This window comes from Erinaceus europaeus, chromosome 2 (genome assembly GCF_950295315.1).
Source record: "Erinaceus europaeus chromosome 2, mEriEur2.1, whole genome shotgun sequence".
Classification (NCBI taxonomy): Eukaryota; Metazoa; Chordata; class Mammalia; order Eulipotyphla; family Erinaceidae; genus Erinaceus; species Erinaceus europaeus.
This window is the reverse complement of record NC_080163.1, coordinates 191095176-191116689: the sequence shown is the minus strand read 5'-3', so window position 1 is coordinate 191116689 and position 21514 is coordinate 191095176. Positions and strand designations below refer to the sequence as shown.

The 21514-nt window shown below is 43.7% G+C and overlaps 1 protein-coding gene across 1 annotated transcript in view; it reads left to right on the top strand.

Annotated features, from left to right (window-relative positions):
- LOC103122347 (uncharacterized) overlaps positions 1 to 21514 on the top strand; it is a 127881-nt gene that overhangs the window by 93661 nt on the left and 12706 nt on the right. The window contains 6 exon segments of the mRNA XM_060186420.1: positions 5546 to 5947; positions 9135 to 9389; positions 13243 to 13376; positions 16937 to 16967; positions 18000 to 18128; positions 20877 to 20944. Coding sequence (XP_060042403.1) covers positions 5546 to 5947; positions 9135 to 9389; positions 13243 to 13376; positions 16937 to 16967; positions 18000 to 18128; positions 20877 to 20944 — 1019 coding nt within the window.

Below are 21514 nucleotides of genomic sequence, written 5' to 3'. Positions count from 1 at the left end.
TTTTTAATATTTATTTTATTTATTTATTCCCTTTTGTTGCCCTTGTTGTTTTATTGTTGTAGTCGTTGTTGGATAGGACAGACAGAAATGGAGAGAGGAGGGGAAGACAGAGAGGAGGAGAGAAAGACACCCGCAGACCTGCTTCACTGCCTGTGAAGTGACTCCCCTGCAGGTGGGGAGCCGGGAGCTTGAACCGGGATCCTTATGCCAGTCCTTGTGCTTTGCTCCACCTGCGCTTAACCCGCTGCGCTACAGCCCGACTCCCCCCTGCTGCATTTCTAAGGAGTCACCTGAGTACTTGTCCTAGTTTAAAAACTCCCACAGGTGATTCCATGCACAGTGGTGGTAACACATCTGTGACAAGTGTTCCTGATGTAGAACCTGGAAATGGCTCGGTGAATAAAGTGCCCACCTTGTCACACATGAGACCGTGGTTTCAACCCCCAGTACATCATGGGGACACCGTAGATAACACCATGGGAACCCTATGGATGGTGATGGCATCTCTTTTCTCTGCCTGTCACTCCTTTCTGTGTCTCTCTTTCCTCTCTTGTTTTGTCTATATCTCTAAAAAATATAGAATCAAAATTTGATAGGAGTGGGTGCTCAGAAGTATGACACATGTACACTCCCCAACACCACATTGGGCATGGGTCACAGATCAGAACAATGGGAGCTTCAGTTAACAGTATTTTTTTCCCATATTTGGGAGCTACTCTCTGCCCTGATCCAGCTTTCTAGTCCTATTCTCAACTCTGACACCATATCCCCAGACAATACCTTTAGCCTACCTGCATGTTAGTTGTTGGGCTCAGGGAAAAAATTAGTAAAGTCATGGGTCCCTGGGAATATAATTAAAATAGACTTCCTAGCTTTTTCCAAAATGGAAACCCCAAATCTCATCTGCTATATTATTTCTTACCTTTAACTTTCTAGGTATTAAACCACTTGTTCTGCTTTATATCTTGATGCTTTTCAGCCACCTAGTTGCAAATGCTACCATGATGCCAACCTGACTTCTCTGGGCAGACGACCTCACCAATGTGTCCTAGAACCCCGCTTCTCCAGAGCACTACACAACTAGGGAAAGATAGAAACAGGCTGGGAGTATGGATCCACCAGCCAATACTCATGTCCAGTGGAGAAGCAATTACAGAAGCCAGACCTTCCACCTTCTGCACCCCATAATGATCCTGGGTCCATACTCCCAGAGAGATAGAGTAGGGAACCTTCCAATGAAGGGGATGGTTATACAAAACTCTGGTGGTGGGAATTGTATGGAATTGTACCTCTCTTGTCCTATAGTCTTGTCAATCATTATTAAATCAATTTAAAAAAAGAAAATTTAAAAAGGGGAGATACTGATACAGTCTCTGGGTCCTGCTCTGAATAGAAAAGTCAGAGATTAGGAAAGAAGGCTACAAGAACTATGACTAAAACTCACCTAAAGTGCTGGGGAAATCATTTTATGAACACTACAGAGTTGTGCTTATCAGGGCTGGGTGTTGGTGCACCTGGTTGAGCACAAACGTTACAATGCTCAAAGACCCAGGTTCAAGTCCCTGGTTTCCACCTACAGGGAGAGTTTCACAAATGGTGAAGTAATGCTTCAGATGTGTCTTTCTCCCTTCCTAACTCCCCCTTCTCTCTCAATTTCTCTGTCTCTATCCAATAAATAAATATAATTTTTTTTAAATTACAGAATTGTGCTCATCCAAACAGGTGGATATGAGTGAGTGGGTAAGTGAGTGAGTGAGTGTACTGTGATAGTTCACAGCTGCAGAGGTAGAGACTGTAGCAGTTACTCAGGAACAAAAACACAAACAGAAGGGGAAGATGAGAACAAGGAAGATAGGAATGATAGAAGGAAAGAGAAAGGATCCAGGCAGAGACCCCACCCCCAATCACATGACCCTCAAAGCTCTCCTGCCAGGAGGAGGCTGAGCACACAGGGAGGAGGCTCCTCAGAGCTGACACTCAGGAGCAGCTGTGCTGGGAGTATTTCTGGAGCCCAAGCTCTTCTCTCAGAGGGAGGACACAGCAGGCAGCAGCCCCCATGGATCCCCCCTCAGCCCCTGCCCACAGAGGGCATGTCCTCTGGCAGTGGCTTCAACTGGCTGCTGAGAGGCAGGATGGGGAGGATGGAGAACAGAGACTGGCTGGAGTGTCCTGGGGAGAATGGAGCTCTCGGAGGAAAAGAAACTTATGTTTGCACCTGGGGGGAGAGGGGAAGGGAGTAGAATGGGAAGGGGCTGGGACTCAGTGACAGGAAATTCTCATGATCTCACTCATGGCAGGTGGGGAGAGAAATTTCACTCTTGTATGATTTGTTTGGTTGATTTACTTAATGAGAGAAAGAAAAGAATCAATCATCATCCCAGCATATTCAGTGTCAGGGGCTGAACTAGGGACTTCATATCTCAGTCCCTTACTCTAACACTGAGATGTCTCCTGGCCATTATAGAAAGTTTCAATTGCTTTGTTTTCTACACTGAGAAAAGTCTCTGAAAACTGTATTAAGAGGGTACTAAATATGGCACTTAACAAGAAACTTCATAACACATAAACACTAGGGCATGGATGGCCGGGGAATACAATTCATTCATCCACAGTGTTTTCAGCTTGTCTCCATCAGTAGGGGGACAAGATCTAACACGTTCCTGTGCTCACAGAGCTCACACTCTTTTGGAAGGTATACAGACAATGAAGAATCTAGAATGTGAGGTTAGGTACAGAAAGGTTCATGAAGGGAATGGTAGAGACAGAGTTATTAAAGCAGGTGGGGCAGGAAAGGCAGCTCCCAGGCCACAGGGGAAACACTTCACGAACCGTAAAGCAGATTTGCAGCTGTCTGTCTTTCTCTCCACCCCTTCTCCCTCCTTCTCAATTTCTCTCTGTCCTATCTAATTAAAATGAAAAAAAAAATGGTGGGTGGGTTTAGAGAACATAATGGTTATGCAAAGGGATTCTTATGCCTGAGGCTCCAAAGTCCCAGGTTCAATCCCCAGCTCCACCACAAGACAGAACTGAGCAGTTTTCTGGAAAAAAAATAAATAAATAAAAAGAAAAAATGGCCACCAGGAGTGGTGAATTCATAGTGCCAGCACTGAGCCACAGTGATAAACCTTGTAGCATTAAAAAAGACAAGCCTATCACCAAATAATGTGATGATAACAATAACTATCCATTGTCTTCTTGAACCCTAAGACAGCAGGAACCTCACATTTCCACTATAGAGCCCATATTTCCCCCAGTCCTGGAACCTTAGGGTGGGGCCCACTTTTCTGCATGCTGCTCTCAATTCAAATCAAATAATATTGCATCCGCGGATCACAACCTAATCAACGCAACGAGTGCCACCCCAGCATGCTTCACTTCAGACTGTGACCAGAGACTTCAGGTGTGGAATGACAACCCTTCAGCTTCATCACTCGGGTGAGACTTTTCCTTTCATAGTATTCTCTAATTCCATTCCAGGTGTCCCACTCCCCAATAAAGTCCCCAAACCTAGGTATAGTCCAGGTCCCCGGAGACAGAGCATAGGTTCACCCGTGCCCATAACTAGGGGAAAAATATATACCTGAAAGCAGAAGTACACAAGAGCATGCAGGGAATACCCCTAACACTTCATCTGCATTATTAAAGTCTTTAGGTCCATGACTGTTCAACAATTTGTTTGGCTTTGTATGTTAACTCTCTTTTCAGCCACCAGGTTCCAGATGCTGACCAGACTTCCCTGGACAGACGACCCCATCAATGTGTACTGGAGCGCCACTGCCTCAGAGCCCCACTCTACTAGGGAAAGAGAGAGACAGACAGGGAGTATGGATCGACCAGTCAACACCCATGTTCAGCAGGGAAGCAATTACAGAAGCCAGACCTTCCACCCTCTGCAACCCACAATGACCCTGGATCCATACTCCCAGAGAGATAGAGAATGGGAAGGCTATCAGGGGAGGGGGTGGGATATGGAGATCGGATTGTGGGAATTGTGCGGAATTGTACCCCTCTTATTCTATGGTTTTGTTAATGTCTCCTTTCTTAAATAAATAAATTAAAAATTAAAAAAAAAGACAAGCAAACATGGGATAAGATGCCTCAAGACAGCTTCCATTTCTGTCTTTTCTGTGTGAGGTCCTCTAAGAACATCTCTCTCCTTCCCCCTTTGGAAGGTACTTTGGGGGTATGGTATTCTCTGGTCATGCTTTTATGATGTCTGTGCTAAGAAATATAGGAGTGCAGGAGGAAAAGCTTTCTGTTCTTCTGTTGTTAAAAATACCAAATAGGGGACTGGGCGGTAGTACACTGGGTTAAGCATACCTGGCACAAAGCATAAGGATCCCAGTTCGAGCTCCCCACCTGCAGGGGGGTCATTTCACAAGCAGTGAAGCAGATCTGCAGGTGTCTATCTTTCTCTCCCCCTCTGTCTCCCCTCCTCTCTCAATTTCTCTTCGTCCTATCCAACAACACAGCAATAATAACAACAAAAAAGAAAGTAGTAAATATACAAATATTTAATGACTCCCATCTGTACTTCTTACTTCTCACTATTACCAAATTTACATTGTTCTTCCTTTAATGAAATAAATCTTACTCTCTTACATTTAACCAAAAGAAAAAAAAAGTTTTCAAAGTAGAACAAATTCAAAGAGGTTGAAATAAGGAAGGTCATGTAGTTGACCTTACACCACACAGAAACCACACACACACACACATTAACATCTGCTTAGGGACCAATTCTACAGCTTTTTTTTTTTTTTTGCCTCCAGGGTTATTGCTGGGGCTCAGTGCCTGCACCATGAATCCACTGCTCCTGGAGGCCATTTTTCCCCCTTTTGTTGTCCTTATTGTTGTAGCCTTGCTGTGGTTACTATTGTTGTTGTTGATGTCGTTCGTTGTTGGATTGGACAGAGAGAAATGGAAAGAGGAGGGGAAGACAGAGAGGGGGAGAGAAAGATAGACACCTGCAGACCTGCTTCACCGCCTGTGAAGCGACTCTCCTGCAGGTGGGGAGCCAGGGGCTTGAACCGGGATCCTTACGCCAGTCCTTGCACTTCGCGCCACGTGCACTTAACCTGCTGGGCTACCCCACCCAACCCTCACAACTTTTTTTTTTAATATCCACTTACTTATCTATATACTGAGAGAAAAAAGCCAGAGCCCCACTCATGCAGGTGTGATACCAGAAATCAAACCTGAAAGGTCACACATGCGAGTCCTGCACACTGCGTGCTGAGCCAAGGCCCAACAATTCAACTTTTTTTTCTTTTATCTCTCTCTCTCTCTCTCTCTCTCTCTCTCTCTTTTGGCAGTCAATGCATAATTCTACCACTCCCAGGCCAGTATTTTTATTCTTTTTATTTCAGATAGAGAGTTGGGGTAGGAAGGAGAGACACTACAGCACTGCTCCAACCAGGCAACTGTCCCCTAGTGTTATGTGACTCCCCTGTGATGCTGAGACTTGGGTCTAGGGCTTTGTGCATGGTAAGGTCTACATCCTACCAGAAAAGCTACCTTCCAGTCCCTACCAAACTTTTTTTTTAAGACCATGAACTATCTTTCTATGCCAAATGGGATCAAAGATTGATGGCCTTACTCTTAACCTTCTGGATGCCTCACATTACCATCCTAATCACTATTGAATCACCATCCAATGCAACCGAAGGGAAGGATGTTCTTCTACTTGTCCACAATCAGTCAACGGAAATTTATGGCTATTTCTGGTTCACCGGGAGAACTGTGGTCACAGATCATCTAATTGTAGCATATGGAATATTCTTGAAAAAAAATTTCCTAGGGCCTGCACACAGTGGTCGAGAGACATTATATAGTAATGGATCCCTGCTGTTACATAACATCACCCGGAAGGACACGGGATACTACACCTTACAAGTCACTAAGAGTTTTAATCAAACAGAACATGTAACTAAAGAGCTCCAAGTATATTGTGAGTATACCTCTCTAATCTCAAGCCTGGACTCTACTTCCTCCTCCCTCTTCATTCTGCCCCAAGGTGGGGTTAGTGTACTAACAGTAGGTCACACACAGTGGAGTCCTCATTCAAATTCCTATTATGTCATATTCTTTGCAGAGAGAAGAATCCACCTGAAGAGAGTAACTCAGTGCAGGGACAGTAGTCAGTTTAGCCCCTGGAGCCCCTCACATGAACATGACCCTGAGAAAGACCTTGTCTGAGGAACCTGCTGGAGTCCTCATAGAGGAGGAGCTCAGTCCCAAGGAAAACAAGCCCAGACCCCTGCCCCAGGATTCCTGACTCTGGTGACTAGGGGGACCACGTCAGGGTTGGGCTGGAGCAACCCAGTAAGCTCCAGTCAGCTCCCTGATGCCCAAGTTCTCAGGACTCAGCCAGGACTCAGCCCCAAGAGTCATATTCTGGGCAGAGACAGACAGATAAGGTTCAGATAAGGTTCTTTCTCCGAGACTTAGTAGGAAAGCACAATTAGAGAGGTCTACAGGACATTAGCTGACTACACTTGGGAATTAGCTGACTGAAAAGGAAAATTACAGTCACCAAGAGAAACAGAGGAGAGAAAATGCTCCCTGCAGCTCATTGTCCATCAGGGATCAGACCAGGGACTAACTGGCATGGAAACAAGCAATAAAAATACTACTTATTTACTTAGATAGGTCCTCTAAACAAGCTTTTACTAAGTTAATTATTGATATGTTACTTAAGGGTTATCACAGATGCATGGCAAATCTGAAGCTATTTACCACAGACCATTTTTATGCAGGAAAAATAAACTGAGCCACTAGGGAATGAAATTGCTGAACCTGGGTCACACAACATGAGCGGCAGATCAGACTCACTAGATGTCTGTCAGTACACAAGCCCTACCTAATGTTCCCTGCAGAGGTATTATGTGGATCCATGACATAAGCCACCAGTACAAATAGTCACTTCTTGGGTATGCGAAGTTCAGAAGTAGTTTCTGGACTATCAAGAAAAAAAAAAAGATTAATACATATTGATTCTAGAACTAAATTTGCAGCACCAACACTAAGAGTCAGTGCTGGGAATGCCCAGGCCTCAGAGACCAATCCTCACCTCCTGGTCTTCAACAGGGGTATCTTGAGAGTTACTGTTATCCCAAGAGAATAACAAAAACCGTGCCTTCTCTATCCCCACTCTATACCTGCACCCAGTATAGGCCCATGTGTGACATCTTTTTTTTTCTAGAGCTTTTTGTCTGTGTGATTCGTGATTCCATTACACCTAGTGGCCTCTCTGTTTTTCTTTTGCCAGATATGGGGAGGGAGAAAGAGAGAGGAGGAAAGATTCCACAGCACCATTCATGAAGCTTCCCCTTTTTGTGGCGCTCCCATGTGGTGGCTAGAGACTCTACCTCAGGTTCTTGTACATGGTAAGATGCATCATCCACAGAATGAGTCAGCCCGTACCTGGCCCACTAACAAATCTCAATTTTTCTGTAATCAAGCAGGGAGGAGTGAATGGTGAATTGGTTGACTAACAAATAATCAACATTCTCATATGTTGATTGAACTGAACATGGTGCCTAGAAAGGAGCACATTAGCCCTGCCCTAGGTCTGCCTTAGAGTCTTTAAAAGTCAATATAACTTGCTCTATTCACTATCATGGATCTCTCTCTGTCTCTCCTCTCTCTCTCTCTCTCTCTCTCTCTCTCTCTCTCTCTCTCTCTCTCTCTCTCTTCCTCCCCCCTCTCTCTCTCATGTCCTTCCATTTTCTCATGTCCTTCCATGGCCCTCCTCTCCCACCTCCTTCATTTCAGCCAGCATTGCTCCTACTCTGCACAGCTTACCTCACCCTGGTGCCTCCCCAGGCAGTACCCCTGTTAGCTGACTGTCCTGCTCCCTTCCCACTAACACCTCTTGCAAGTCCACCCTTCTAGGAAATAGGAGAGGTCATAGAATAGGTGAGCAGCCATCACTTCGAGCCCCAGAACAAGCCAATTTCTACAGTCACCAGGAAAAAAGCTTCCATTGTGTTCCCACTCATGGCACTTTCCACCTGTGGTGCTAACAATAAATCTATAAAAGTTTCTAGCTGATGGAAATGAGGGAGGACAGATCATCAACCTGAACCTCCCAGGCTCACATAATCCCCTTTCACTTCTGACTGGTCCTGATTTGAGGCTCCTCCCAGCAGTTCTGAGACCTTACCTGGTGGGGCTGGTCATATCCTGCCCGTCTGGTTTATGGCCTACTTCTCACACGCATGGTGCTCACGTTGGCACCTTCACAAGGTGATATGCTCACAAATGTGAGACTCACCAACCACTGTCCTTTCACTTAGACACTGCTCATCTAGACAAATGTGATCAAATTCTACCTATTTCCTGAGGTCAAAAGAAAGGAAAAAATCATGGCACATGATCAGTATTGGGTCCCCCACCCATTTGCTGAATATCTGTAGTATCAGTGACAGGAACATCTCTAAATTTACTAAGATAAAACACATTATATTCTGCCAGTGATGGTTTTCCTCCTTTTATATCATTGAAGCATTCACACACTCCACTGATAGATTATCTCCTGAACATGGTCTTAGATCTTTGGGGTACTAATAATTTTCACAAAAGAAACAATTTAACAAGGCGGGTGGTGGCACACTTGGGTGAGCACACGTTACTGTGTGTAGGGACCTGGTTCAAGCCCAAGGACCCAACCTGCAGGGGGAAAGCTTTATGAGTGGTGAAGCAGTGCTGCAGGTGTCTCTCTCTCCCTGTCATCCTTGATTTCTGGCTGTCTCTATCCAATAAATAAATAAATATAATTTAATTTTTTAAATGAAAAACTTAACTTGACCCTAATTTTTTTCTTTTATATATATATATTTATTTATTTATTTATTTTCCCTTTTGCTGCCCTTGGTTTTATTGTGTTGTTGTTGTAATTATTATTGTTGTTATTATAGATGTCATTGTTGTTGGATAGGACAGAGAGAAATGGAGAGGGAAAGGGAAGACAGAGAGGGAGAGAGAAAGATAGACACCTGCAGACCTGCTTCACCGCTTGTGAAGCGACTCCCCCCCCCCGCAGGTGGGGAGCTGGGGGGCTCAAACCAGGATCCTTATGCACCAGTCCTTTCTTTCTGATGACATTATGTGTGACTTTATTCTCTTTGCTCCAGATGGCCCAGACGACCCCACCATTTCCCCCTCAGACTCTTATTACTCTCCAGGAACAGAGCTCAGACTCTCCTGTCAGGCAGCTTCTGATCCACCTGCACAGTATTCCTGGCTGATCAGCGGGAAGCCCCTGCAATCTACACAGGAGCTCTTCATCCCCAACCTCTCCATGAATGATAGTGGATCCTATACCTGCTGTGTCCACAACTCTGCCACTCACCTCAACAGAATGACAGTCAAAACTATCACAGTCTCTGGTAAGTAACACCTTGCATAGAGACAAGCAAGTCCTATATCCATCACTGAGTCCTCCACCAAATTTCTGCAGACCTTTATTTCCCTTGGTTTCTGATTACTTGCAGCACAGATGTGTCCAGCCTGGAACTGGAGACGGTGCTCCTTCTCAACCCCAGAAAAAATCATGGACATAATGAGACTTTACAGACAGTGGAGGGGAAATGTTCCCAATTGCCAGGATGCTATTTTTTTACATCATAACTTGGGTGCTCCAGGCTAACTTTTTTTCAGTAGAATAACAGAGACAGGCAGAAATATAACAGAGCACTGAACCTTCATTCAGCATGATGGGGATCAGGCTCAAACCTGAGTCATATGCATGAAAAACAAGTGCACTATTCAAGTGAACTAGTTTGTCAGCCCTCAAATTGCGGGTGTTTTGTTTTGTTTTGTTTTGTTTTGTTTTGTTTTGTTTTTGCCTCCAGGGTTATTGCTGGGGCTCAGTGCCTGCACTATGAATCCACTGCTCCTGGAGGCCATTTTTCCTCATTTCTGTTGCCCTTGTTGTTACCCTTGTTGTTGTTGTTTTTTGTTATTTTTGTTGTCATTGCTGTCGTTGTTGTTGGATAGGACAGAGAGAAATAGAAAGAGGAGGGGAAGACAAAGAAGGGGAGAGAAAGATAGACACCTACAGGCATGCTTCACTTCTTGTGAAGCAACTCCCCTGCTGGTGGAGAGCAGGGGGCTTGAACCGGAATCCTTACGCAGGTCCGTGTCAAGTTGCTTTTTATTGCTGAATTACGTAGTTCTTTATATATTGTGGCTATTGCCAGTCTTTTTTTTTTTCTTTTTTGTAGTTTAAACAACAGAATTTTATCTTCTGTCTGTTTTGTTCTTACCAAAGCACTGCTCAGCCCTGGCTTATGGTGGTTCTGGGGATTGAACCTGGGAACTTAGAGCCTCAGGATTAAAGGTTGTTTGCCAGTGCGACCCCCCGGCTCCCCACCTGCAGGGGAGTCGCTTCACAGGCGGTAAAGCAGGTCTGCAGGTGTCAAAAAAAAAAAAGTTGTTTGCATAATCATTACACTATCTCCCCAGCCCCAGAATTTTATTTTCTTACAGTTCTGAGGGCAAGGTCAAAGAGTTAACATGTTTGGTTTCTTCTGAGTCTTCTCTCCTGGGCTTACAGGTGGCTCCTGTCCTGCTGTGTCCTACATGGACTTTCTTCTCTTTGAAACTTTCCTAGTTTTTCAATGTTTGTGCAACCACATACTATCACATTCTATGGTGCTAAGTATTAGGGTTTCAATATGTGGATTTTGGGTGGATACAAATCAGCCCAGAATAAACAGCCCTTGACTCCCAAATTCATGAGTATCGTACATACAAATGCATTTCATCCTCATCCCAATAGCCCGAGTATTCGTCCATTCCAGCTTTAGCTTTAATTCCCAGTCTCATTAGAACATGTACACACACACACACACACACACACACACACACACTTCCAAATATGTGTATAATTTGAATCATATGTAGGTGAGATTCAAGATATAATTCATCCTGAGAGAAACTTTCCTCTGTTTGTAAACTTTTGAAACTGTTTTCAAAGTAAATTTATTGGATAAGACTAGGATAGATATTCTCATGCCAAAAGGAAGACACCGACAAATGAAAGAAGATGTGAATTTCAACAGTCTGGAGAACTCTCAGAAGGCTAGAAATGGACCTACCCTATGACCCTGCAATTCCTCTCCTGGGGATATATCCTAAGGAACCCAACACATCCATCCAAAAAGATCTGTGTACACATATGTTCTTGGCAGCACAATTTGTAATAGCCAAAACCTGGAAGCAACCCGGGTGTCCAACAACAGATGAGTGGCTGAGCAAGTTGTAGTCTATATACACAATGGAATACTACTTAGCTGTAAAAAATGGTGACTTCACTGTTTTCAGCTGATCTTGGATGGACCTTGAAAAATTGATGTTAAGTGAAATAAGTCAGAAACAGAAGGATGAATATGGGATGATCTCACTCTCAGGCAGAAGTTGAAAAACAAGATCAGAAAAAAATAACAAAAGCAGAACCTGAAATGGAATTGGCGTATCGCACCAAAGTAAAAGAGTCTGGGGTGGGGCTGGGTGTGTGGGGAGAATACAGGTCCAAGAAGGATGACAGAGGACCTAGTGGGGGTTGTATTGTTATATGGGAAACTGGGGAATGTTATGCATGTACAAACCATTGTATTTACTGTTGAATGTAAAACATTAATTCCCCAATAAAGAAATAAAAAAAAAGACAAAGAAAAAACAAAGAAGAAGAAGATGTGGATTTCAAACAAGTCTACCAAATCTAAGCAGTCAAATGTCATTAGGATTTTAATTTATTATTACTATTATCTTTACTTATTTATTGGATAGAGACAGTCAGAAGCTGAGAGGGGAGGAAGATAGGGAGAGAGACAGAGAGACATCTGCAGCCCTGCTCTGCCACTTGGGAAACATCTTCCATGCAGGTGAAGACCAAGGGCTTAAACCTGGGTCTTGTCGCACTGTGATGTGTGTGCTAACCAGGTGTGCCACCGCCTGACCACAATTTCATTAGATTTTAAAGCTTGAGAATAATCTTTGACTCAGTGTTCTATTCTTTGTGCCCATCCCGTGGTAGTAGCTCGCCTGTCAAAACCAAGGCAATGTTTCCCACACCCGGCCTCCAAACCAAGTAGAAGATAGTTTTACCACCTGTACCTGTACCCTCTCACCCATGGACTGAATCTCTTACTAGATACAATTTGAAAACATTTTCTCCCAATCTGTGGGCTGCCATGACTCTCTTTATTGCATCCTCATTATTTCCTTAAATAAATAGATTAAAATGTATTGTTTACATTTGCATTTCTTACATATATGCCTGTGATATTTTATACAACAGGCCATAAAATAATAATCCTCATCAGCTTTTTGTATCCATTATTACTAATTTTCACTATGCTCCATGTTTTTATTTTCTTTATTTTTTATTGAGAGGTTATCAACAATTTCTCATCTCACCAAGATCTCTGAAACATTCTCACCCCAGAATTGAGCCCATCATTGTACTGCATCTCTTTACAGGCAAAAGAAAGTTGAGGAAGTCGGGCGGCAGCGCAGCGGGTTAAGCGCACGTGGCGCAAAGTGCAAGGACCTGCGTAAGGATCCCAGTTCGAGCCCCCAGCTCCCCACCTGCAGAGGAGTCACTTCACAAGGCGGTGAAGCAGGTCTGCAGGTGTCAATCTTTCTCTCCCCCCCTCTGTCTTCCCCTCCTCTCTCCATTTCTCTGTCATATCTAACAATGACAACATCAATAACAACAATAACTACAACAACAATAAAAAACAACAAGGACAACAAAAGGAAAAATAAATAAATATTTTAAAAAAGAAAGTTGAAACATTTTAATGTTACCCATTTTATTTTTTTCTCTTTTGTTGTGTTATGGTTAAGAAATGATTGGCAAATCCAAAGTCGAGTTCTTCCTCTGTGCATTTCTCAGATTTAATAGTTTTGATATTTGTTAATCATCTTAAGGTAATATTAGGTGGGGCTGGTGAAATAGCTTGCTTAGATAGTGCTCAGCTTTGCCATGTGTGTGACCTAGGTTTGAGCCCAGACCCCACATTAAAGGAAGCTTCAGTGACGTGGTCTATTTCACTGTCTCTTGCCCTGTCTCTCTGTTTCTAGCAAAAAAAAAAAAAGTAACATTATGATGTAGATCAAGGGTCCAACTTCAGCTGTTGGCATGTGGATATCCAATTTTCACAATTTTATTATACAGAATAGATTTCTTCCTTATTCAATGGTGTTGAAAATATATGCCATGTTTTATTCCAGAATTTCTACCTATTCCATTGGTCTATAGGTCCATCTTCATGTCAGACCCATATTATTTTGGTTACTGTGCCTTCACAGTCTATTTGAAATCAGGAAGTATGAGTCCTTCATTTCCAAGATTATTTGGGGACATGGTATCTACTATCCCATTTGTCAATACAGTTGATTCAGCAGGTCTAGTTGGATAGGAGGGTGCCTCATTCCTCCTGCACCACCCCACATGTACCACAAAGTCCTGTGCTCAGCAATAAACCACACTTGAGGCAGGCCACATATATGAATAGCTACCCAGCCCTACTTTGAACTACTTGATGTCACTTGGAATTTCATCTAAATTTTATGAAATGTATCTTTATATAAAGTATTTCATTAGTATTTTATAGGGATTTCATTGAAACGGTGGGTTTCTGTGGGCTATTATTTTTACCTTGACAACACCAAGTCTTCCCAAAGGCATGTATCTTTCCATTTCTTTGTTTCTTCTTCAATTTCTTTCAGCAATGTTGCATATATTTCCATGTACATGTCTGGTGCATCCCTGGTTAAGTTTATTCCTGAATGTTGTATTCATGTAGATATTACTAAAATGAAGTTTTTTTAGATATTTTTTTATCTTTTAAAAAATTTCTTTTTATTTATTTATTCCCTTTTGTTGCTCTTGTTTATTGTTATAGTTGTTATTGATGTCGTTGTTGTTGGATAGGACAGAGAGAAATGGAGAGAAGAGGGAAAGACAAAGAGGGGGAGAGAAAGACAAGCACCTGCAGACCTGCTTCAATGCCTGTGAAGCGACTCCCCTGCAGGTGGGGAGCCGGAGCTTGAACCGGGATCCTTACGCAGGTCCTTGAGCTTTGCGCCACATGCGCTTAACCCACTGCGCCACCACCCAACTCCCATGTTGTTTTTTTTTTTATCTTATTTGCTATTAGTATTATGTAGTACAACTGATCTTTGATGTTGGTTTTGATCCTGTATCTCTGTCAAGTTTTGTTAATTCTAATAGCTTCTATGAAAATCTATTGTTCTACATAAATCCACGTCATTTATAAGTAGAATTAATGTACCTGCATACATGAAAATTTGAATGCATTGTTTTCTTTTTCTTGGCTTGAACCACTGCATTAGTTAAACAGAGGTGAAGGTAAAATGTTATTAAGTCTTCTTTCTGATTTTAGAGGAAAAAGTTTGATATATTACCATGAGTGTGATGATGGATGTGGGACTTTCATATATTCCTATACCTTGTTGCAACAGTTTCTTAGAGAGTGTCAGATTATTTTAAATATTTCTTATTTATTACACATGAGACAGAGTTTTACATAAAATTATTAATGGTCAGCATTGAGTTGACTATAGAGGATATATCCTCTTACCAATCATAGTGAAAAGAAAAATGGGGTGGGGAATAAGTAGAACAAACCAAGTAGAGACTTGAAAGAAACTTAAAGGCAAGAGAGATAGCATAATTGTTATGCAAAGAGATTTTAATGTCTGAGGCTCCAAAGTCCCAGGCTCAATCCCCAGCACCACCATAAACCAGAGTTGAGCAGTTTTCTGGTTAAAAAAAAAAAAAGGAGTTGGGTGGGTGTAGCCCTGGCTCCCCACCTGCAGGGGTGTCGCTTGTAAGCGGTGAAGCAGGTCTGCAGGTGTCTATCTTTCTCTCCCCCTCTCTATCTTCCCCTCCTCTCTCCATTTCTCTCTGTCCTATCCAATAATGACGACAATGAGAATAACTACAACAATAAAACAACAAGGGCAACAAAAGGGAATAAATACATGTTTAAAAAAAAGGAAAAGAAAAAGAAAAAGAAATTTAAGTAGAAAGTGATACTGCTCCCTGTGCAAGATGTGAAGAGTCAAAACAAGTCCAAGGCTTCAGGTGTGAGAAACAAAACATGGTCCAAGGGTGGGGGTAGATAGCCTAATGTTTTTGCAAACAGACTCTCATGCCTGAGGTTCCAAGGTTCAGTCCCCCACACCACCATCAGCCAGAACTGAGCAGTGCTCTGGCAAAAATAAATAAATAAATAAAACCATGATCCAGCCACCATAGTTGAGGGTGAGGGTGAGGGCAGGAGATGTGGTGACAATACATACAGGCTTCAGTGGCATTTCCTTCTTCCATAACCAGATCCATTACCTATAAGGCCCCGTGATTTTATCTGGAATGGACTTGAATTTAATCTCTCCACTTCTGTTATTCTCTCAGAAGGAGGAAACAAAATAGGCTTCTCGACATGGAGCATCCCTGGCATTGCAGGTGGAATCCTGGTCGCAATGGCACTTGCATTAGCACTAATGTGTTGCCTATGCTTCATAGGGATTAAATGGTATGGCAGCATTTTCTGAATATTGGTCCCATCCCCAAGCTGACCTCAGGCCAGGAGAGAGAAGACCCCGTCTTCAAAATCTGGGTTCTGAAGCACTCCATAGATGCCTCCTTCCCCATATATAATCCTTCTCATTCCATCCAGCTTTTCCCTCACAAGTTTGTGACATATGACAGCTCCTCAAGGCCTCCTCACCTATAAATCAGCATAATTAAGGCCTCACACCCTTAGTGGTATCCTAATCATTCAGCAAAATGCAGCAGTGTTAAAGGAGGTAAATGGTACAGATTCAAAGCCACCCAGCTGTGAGGGACTTTTACAGTCTTAAGGTCTCAGTGGATCCTAGGCCAAGTCACACAAGAGAGGAAGAGCCTGGGCGGTCAGGTGGGTCAGGTGTCCCCACACAGTAGATATGTGACCACAGTCCTGAAGTGTAAGGCAGGAAGAGGAGGACCAGTCAGGATAGCAGGTCCTGGGATGAGCATAACGCTTCTTATCAAGACAGATGGAGCTGGATGGGCCCATTGTTCCATGTCAGTGTCTCCTGGCCAGAGGGAGGACCTGTCCACTACTTTAGTCATAATCAGGGGCACCATATTCAGAGGGTACCCTACCAAAAGTGCTCCCCAAAAGCACTGTGTACATATTGTACTGCTTTCCTTCTGAGGCCTTAATTCTTCTGCCCAAACCAGCATGGCTTGGTTCCTTTCCTGGGTTCTCAGTTCCTTCTGAGGCAACTTTCTCCTGAAGCCTCATCACCATATGGGTCCTTCCCCCTTCTGGATACAGAATTCATGTGACTTCTTGAAGACTCTCCTGGATCTCTCTCTCCTAAAATCAGTGGGGAAGGGGGCTCCATACCCGCTTGGAAATGAAACAATTCATTTCCCCTGCTCTGGCTGTGAACCTCCTTACACCCCTTTAAACATGTTTCATCTTTTTAGTAAACTAGGCCTACGAGTACAATTTAACAAAAAGAAAGAAAAGAAAAAGAAAGAATTGGGGGGAAAAGAAACAGGAAGAAAGAAACAAAAACCAACAGCCACCCCTGGTTAGTGTTCATTATTCTTGAAGCCCCTCTTCTACCAAGATGTCCACTCCAACCAGTCACCCCCTGGTCTCTAGCCCCTTCACTTGCATTTAGGGGAGGGAGTTCTCATAAACCACCCCACACAAGGGACTCCAACAGACCATTCAGGCATGATCTGTAGGGGTCTAGATCATGGGGATGAAATTAGCAGCTCTCTCCCCAGAAAGCTCCTTTTTTCCTGATTCTCTTAACTGAGATTCCCCTTCCCCTCTTGAGAATATATGCCCAAGTATACTCTCATCTCTGAGTGCTAACTTGTATTTTTTACCTACAGAAGATGGTCCTGCCGGATCTGCACTTCTTTGGTAAGCCCAGCCCCTGCCCTGTCTCTCCACCTATGGTCTTAACTATATAAAACATACAAAGTCAGGAGTCAGGTGGTAGTGCAGTGAGTTAGCGCACAGGGTGCGAAGCGCAAGGACCGGCGTAAGGATCCTGGTTCAAGCCCCTGGCTCCCCACCTGCAGGGGAGACACTTCACAGGCGGTGAAGCAGGTCTGCAGGTGTCCATCTTTCTCTCCCTCTCTCTGTCTTCCCCTCCTCTCTCCATTTTTCTCTATCCTATCCAACAATGATGACAACAATATCAATAACGACTACAAGAATAAAAAACAAGGGCAACAAAAGGGAAGATAAACAAATAGATGTTTAAAAAATTAAATAAATAAATAAATAAAACATACAAACTCAGAGTTGGGGTGGGGTACAATCCACACTACAGTATGACCCCCATCTCATTAGAAGGCCAACATTGCCTAGGCCTATCTAAGTCCTCTTTGGAAATAAAACTCACCAATTTCTCAAAACCCTGACCACATCCACCCAGCCCCCTTACTCACCAGAGGAGAACCCTTGAATCCAGGAGTAGAAGGGACCCTGTGGCATCTCTCAGGGATCCTGGCTAACAAGGGGTGAGGAGAAGCTCAGATTGGCACTGGGGTGCATGGCAACAGGAGTGAAGTCAGCTGCTTAGAGGCAGAGCTGGTTACTCCTGCGGTGAAATGATCCTCCCTCTGACTCATGCTTTCTCCGCCCCATCCAGGCCACCCAACCTGACTCCAAGCCACATGTTTCCATTGACATGGTGAGTATGGGTGATAGGTGTTGTGTTTTGTGGACTAAGGGCACCCAAGACCCCATATCTACTCTTGCCTATGACTTCAGGTTCAAGAAACAGCACAAAAGATAAAACAGGTAATTAGAAAGGGGCCTGCGGGTAGACACACCCCAGCACAGTCAGGACCTCCAACGAGAAGCCCCAGCTAGGTCCAAGGCCTGGGAGAAGCTGGGCCATGTTTTGAGAAGATTACATAATTCAAAATCTTCTTTCTTTTACAGGAATTAGAGTCGACAACAGATATTTGCCGATAGACCCACAACAAAGCAGATATGACTTGTTAATTTCCTCTGAAAACTTACTCCATAAATACTCTGAGGTGGAGCCTACTGACAATCCAAACCTATGGGGTACCTGAGGCAGAGAGTCATCTCTGAGCCCTAATAATATTTGGGAGCCTAGATCCTGGTTCCCTGTTCCTCCTGAGTTTCCGAAAACCCACCAAAATGCTCTAGGCCCTGAATGGGTCAGGGAAAAGATTCCTACCTCCCAGAAATTATAGAGCTTCTAGGAGTTATTGGGTCTATGACCCAGTGTGAACTACCTGAGACTAAATAAAGAAAACCTTCCCCTCCTGTTCTTACCTGCACATAGTAACTTCTGCTAAAAAATAAAAAATAAAAAAGTCACCTGAACTTGGTTCTCTCCTGTCCTGGGATGCACAGGGAATATTTGTTTTCTCTAAGATAACCCAAGTGCCATCTCTACCCCTCTCCACTATGGAGAAAAGAGGTGTGAGCATACAAAGCGGCCGCCCTTATAGGAAGGTGAGCTCACAAGAGCCACTCTCTAGGCAGGAGAACATTCAGCTCTCCTCACAATGCCCCAGGATCAAGATCACAGACACCTCCCAGGGTTTGGCCCTGTGCAAATCTGCATCATGTCTCAAGTACACAGAAGTGTGGACATCTGGTATCTCCTCAGAGATAAGCATGGAGAAGCAATCGTGGAAGAAGTGCACACTGGGGACCTGGTACTTCACAAACCCTTGGTCTCCTCTCCCAGAATTTAATAATCCTGATTAGTGCCCCCCATAAATAAATGTGCCTGTCCCCAAAACCAAGATCCAGAGTGCTGAACACTGTCTCTAGATTTCTACTCTACTTCAAAGGACTTCTCAGAACTCTTTTGGTGTATTGTACCAAAGTAAAAGACTCTGGGGATGGGTACTGAGGTCCTGGAACATGATGGCAGAGGAAGTCCTAGTGGGGATTGTATTGTTATGTGGAAAACTGGGAAGTGTTGCACATGTGCAAACTATTGTATTTTACTGTCAACTGTAAACGATTAATCCCTCAATTAAAAAAAAATTTTTAAGAAGTCTGAAACACTGTTGGTGGTAACAAAGTGGGGCAGCCCCTTTGCAAACAGTATGGAGAGTCCTGAAGCAAATGAAAATGAAAATACCTGATCCTGAAATACCACGCCTTGGCAATTATGCAGAAGACATGAAAACACTAATTCAGTGCACTCCTCCACTCGTAACTACTATTTTTACTACTGCCGAGGAATGGAAGCAAGCCAAATACTCATTGACAGATGACTGGATAAAGAAGCTCTATGGGATACTACTCTGCAATTTAAAAAGATGACTTTGTGCCCTTCAGGACAAAATGGATGGAGCTGGAGGTGATTGTGCTCAGTGAAGTAAGTAAGAAATTAAAAGATAACTACCAGACAGTTTCACTCACATGTGGAATTCAGGAAACTGAAGCACATGACTTGAAAAAAAAAAAAAGGATCAAACTGCCAACTCTAAGACTTTGTGAGAGCCATGGTGGTTATCACTGGGGAGCAGGGGGATTACAGAACTCTGGTGGTGGGTGTGGTGTGGAAATATACCCCTGTAATCTTATACATTGTAAACCATTATCAAATTACTAATAAAAAAAGGAAAAAAACTTATCAAAGAACTCTTTAGAAATTATTACTTTGGGAGGCCAGGCAGTAGTGCAGCGTGTTAAGTGCACATGGCACAAAGCACAAAGACCAGCATTTAGGAGCCAGGTTCAAGCCCCCAGCTCCCCACCTGCAAGGGGGTAGCTTCACAAGCAGTGAAGCAGGTCTGCAGGTGTCTATTTTTCTCTCCTCCTTTCTGTTCTTTCCCTCCTCTCTTTATCTATCTCTGTCCTATTCAACAACAAAGACAGTAATAACAGCAGTAATAATAATAACAATAATGATAAACAATAAGGGCAACAAAAGGGAAAAAATAGCCTCCAGGAGCAGTGAATCATAGTGCAGGCACCAGTGATAACCCTGGAGGCAAAAAAAAAAGGAAAGAAATTATTACTTCAAATTAGGAGGCAAGATGACAAAGTCTATGGGAAGAATTCAGGTGAGCAAGATTCAGAATCCAGACCCTGTGCAAGGCCTTCCCAATTCATACCCTGTGCAAGGCTCTCCCAATCCATACCTTGAGCAAAACCCTCCCAAATCCATACCCAGTGCAAGGCCCTTCCAATTCATACCCTATGCAAGGTCCTTCTAGTCCATACTCTCTGCAAAGCCCTCCCAATCTACACCTTGCACAGGTACTCTCCATGCACTCCAGTCCAGCATTTTTCATCAGTTTCTTTTGTCTTTCTGATGTGGACACATAGAAACACACCTCCTCCTCATAAATAATTGTCAATCAAAGGTAGGATTTCCACATCTAACTTCCACCAGGCACTGTTACTGATGATACAGTGTCTCCTCCTCTGTCTGGACCACTGGACCCCACCCGTGTCTCATCTGTAGCCCCTCCACACATCTGGCAGGTGTGCCACCAGGGTTATTGCTGAAGCTCATTGCCTACACTACAAATCCACTGCTCCCGGTAGGCATTTTTCCTTTCTATTTTTATTTGACAGGACAGAGAGAAAGTGCGAGGGGAGGAGAGACAGAGATGAGGTGGAGAAAGATAGACATCTGCAGACCTGCTTCATCACTGATGAAGCATTCCCCTCGCAGATGGGCTTTTGTGCATAGTGATAAGTGCACTTAACCAGGTACACCAATGCCCAGACCCTTTCCTTGTCTTTTAAAAATAAGACAAGGAAGACCAAGAGAGAGATCACTGATAGACATCTGCCTTGCTGTGCTTGATTCCCTAGGTTCAAGTCCTGGCAATGCATGGAAGCCCTATGGATGGCACCAGGAAAACTCCATGGACAGCAAAGTGGTACTGTAGTGTCTGTCACTACTCTCATTCTTTCTTTTCCTCCTCCCTCCCTCTTCCCCCCCCCCCTCTCTCTCTCTCCCCCTCCCTCTCCCTCTTCCTCCCCCTCTCCCTTCCTCTCAACAAAATAAAAGCTATGAGAGGCTGCCTACATTTCTTGCCTGGTATACCATTTCTCCATCCTCAAAAGATTACAGCACAGTATTTATTTATTTGTTTGTTTATTTTGAATAGAGACATAGAGAAATTGAGAGAGAAGGGGTAGGTAAAAGGTCTTGATGTTACTGAGTCAGGGGAGGGGAAAGAATGAAGCCTTGCCACCTGACCACTCAGACTCAGGTGCTGTGTCCCCAATAGGAGTTTGGGGCTATTAGCATATGAATGATGTCAGCCTGAGGGAAGGTATAAAACACAGGACTTGGAGCAGGTTGCTCTCTTTGGCTGCTGCTGCTTCTCCTGGTCAGAAGCATCTCGGTGGAAGTGCGCCACGTATCAGCAATGGCTACTTCTCCTGGGAACTGAACACGTGTGACTCTGCTAGCCGGTAAACTTTTAGACCCCTCTACAGCCATG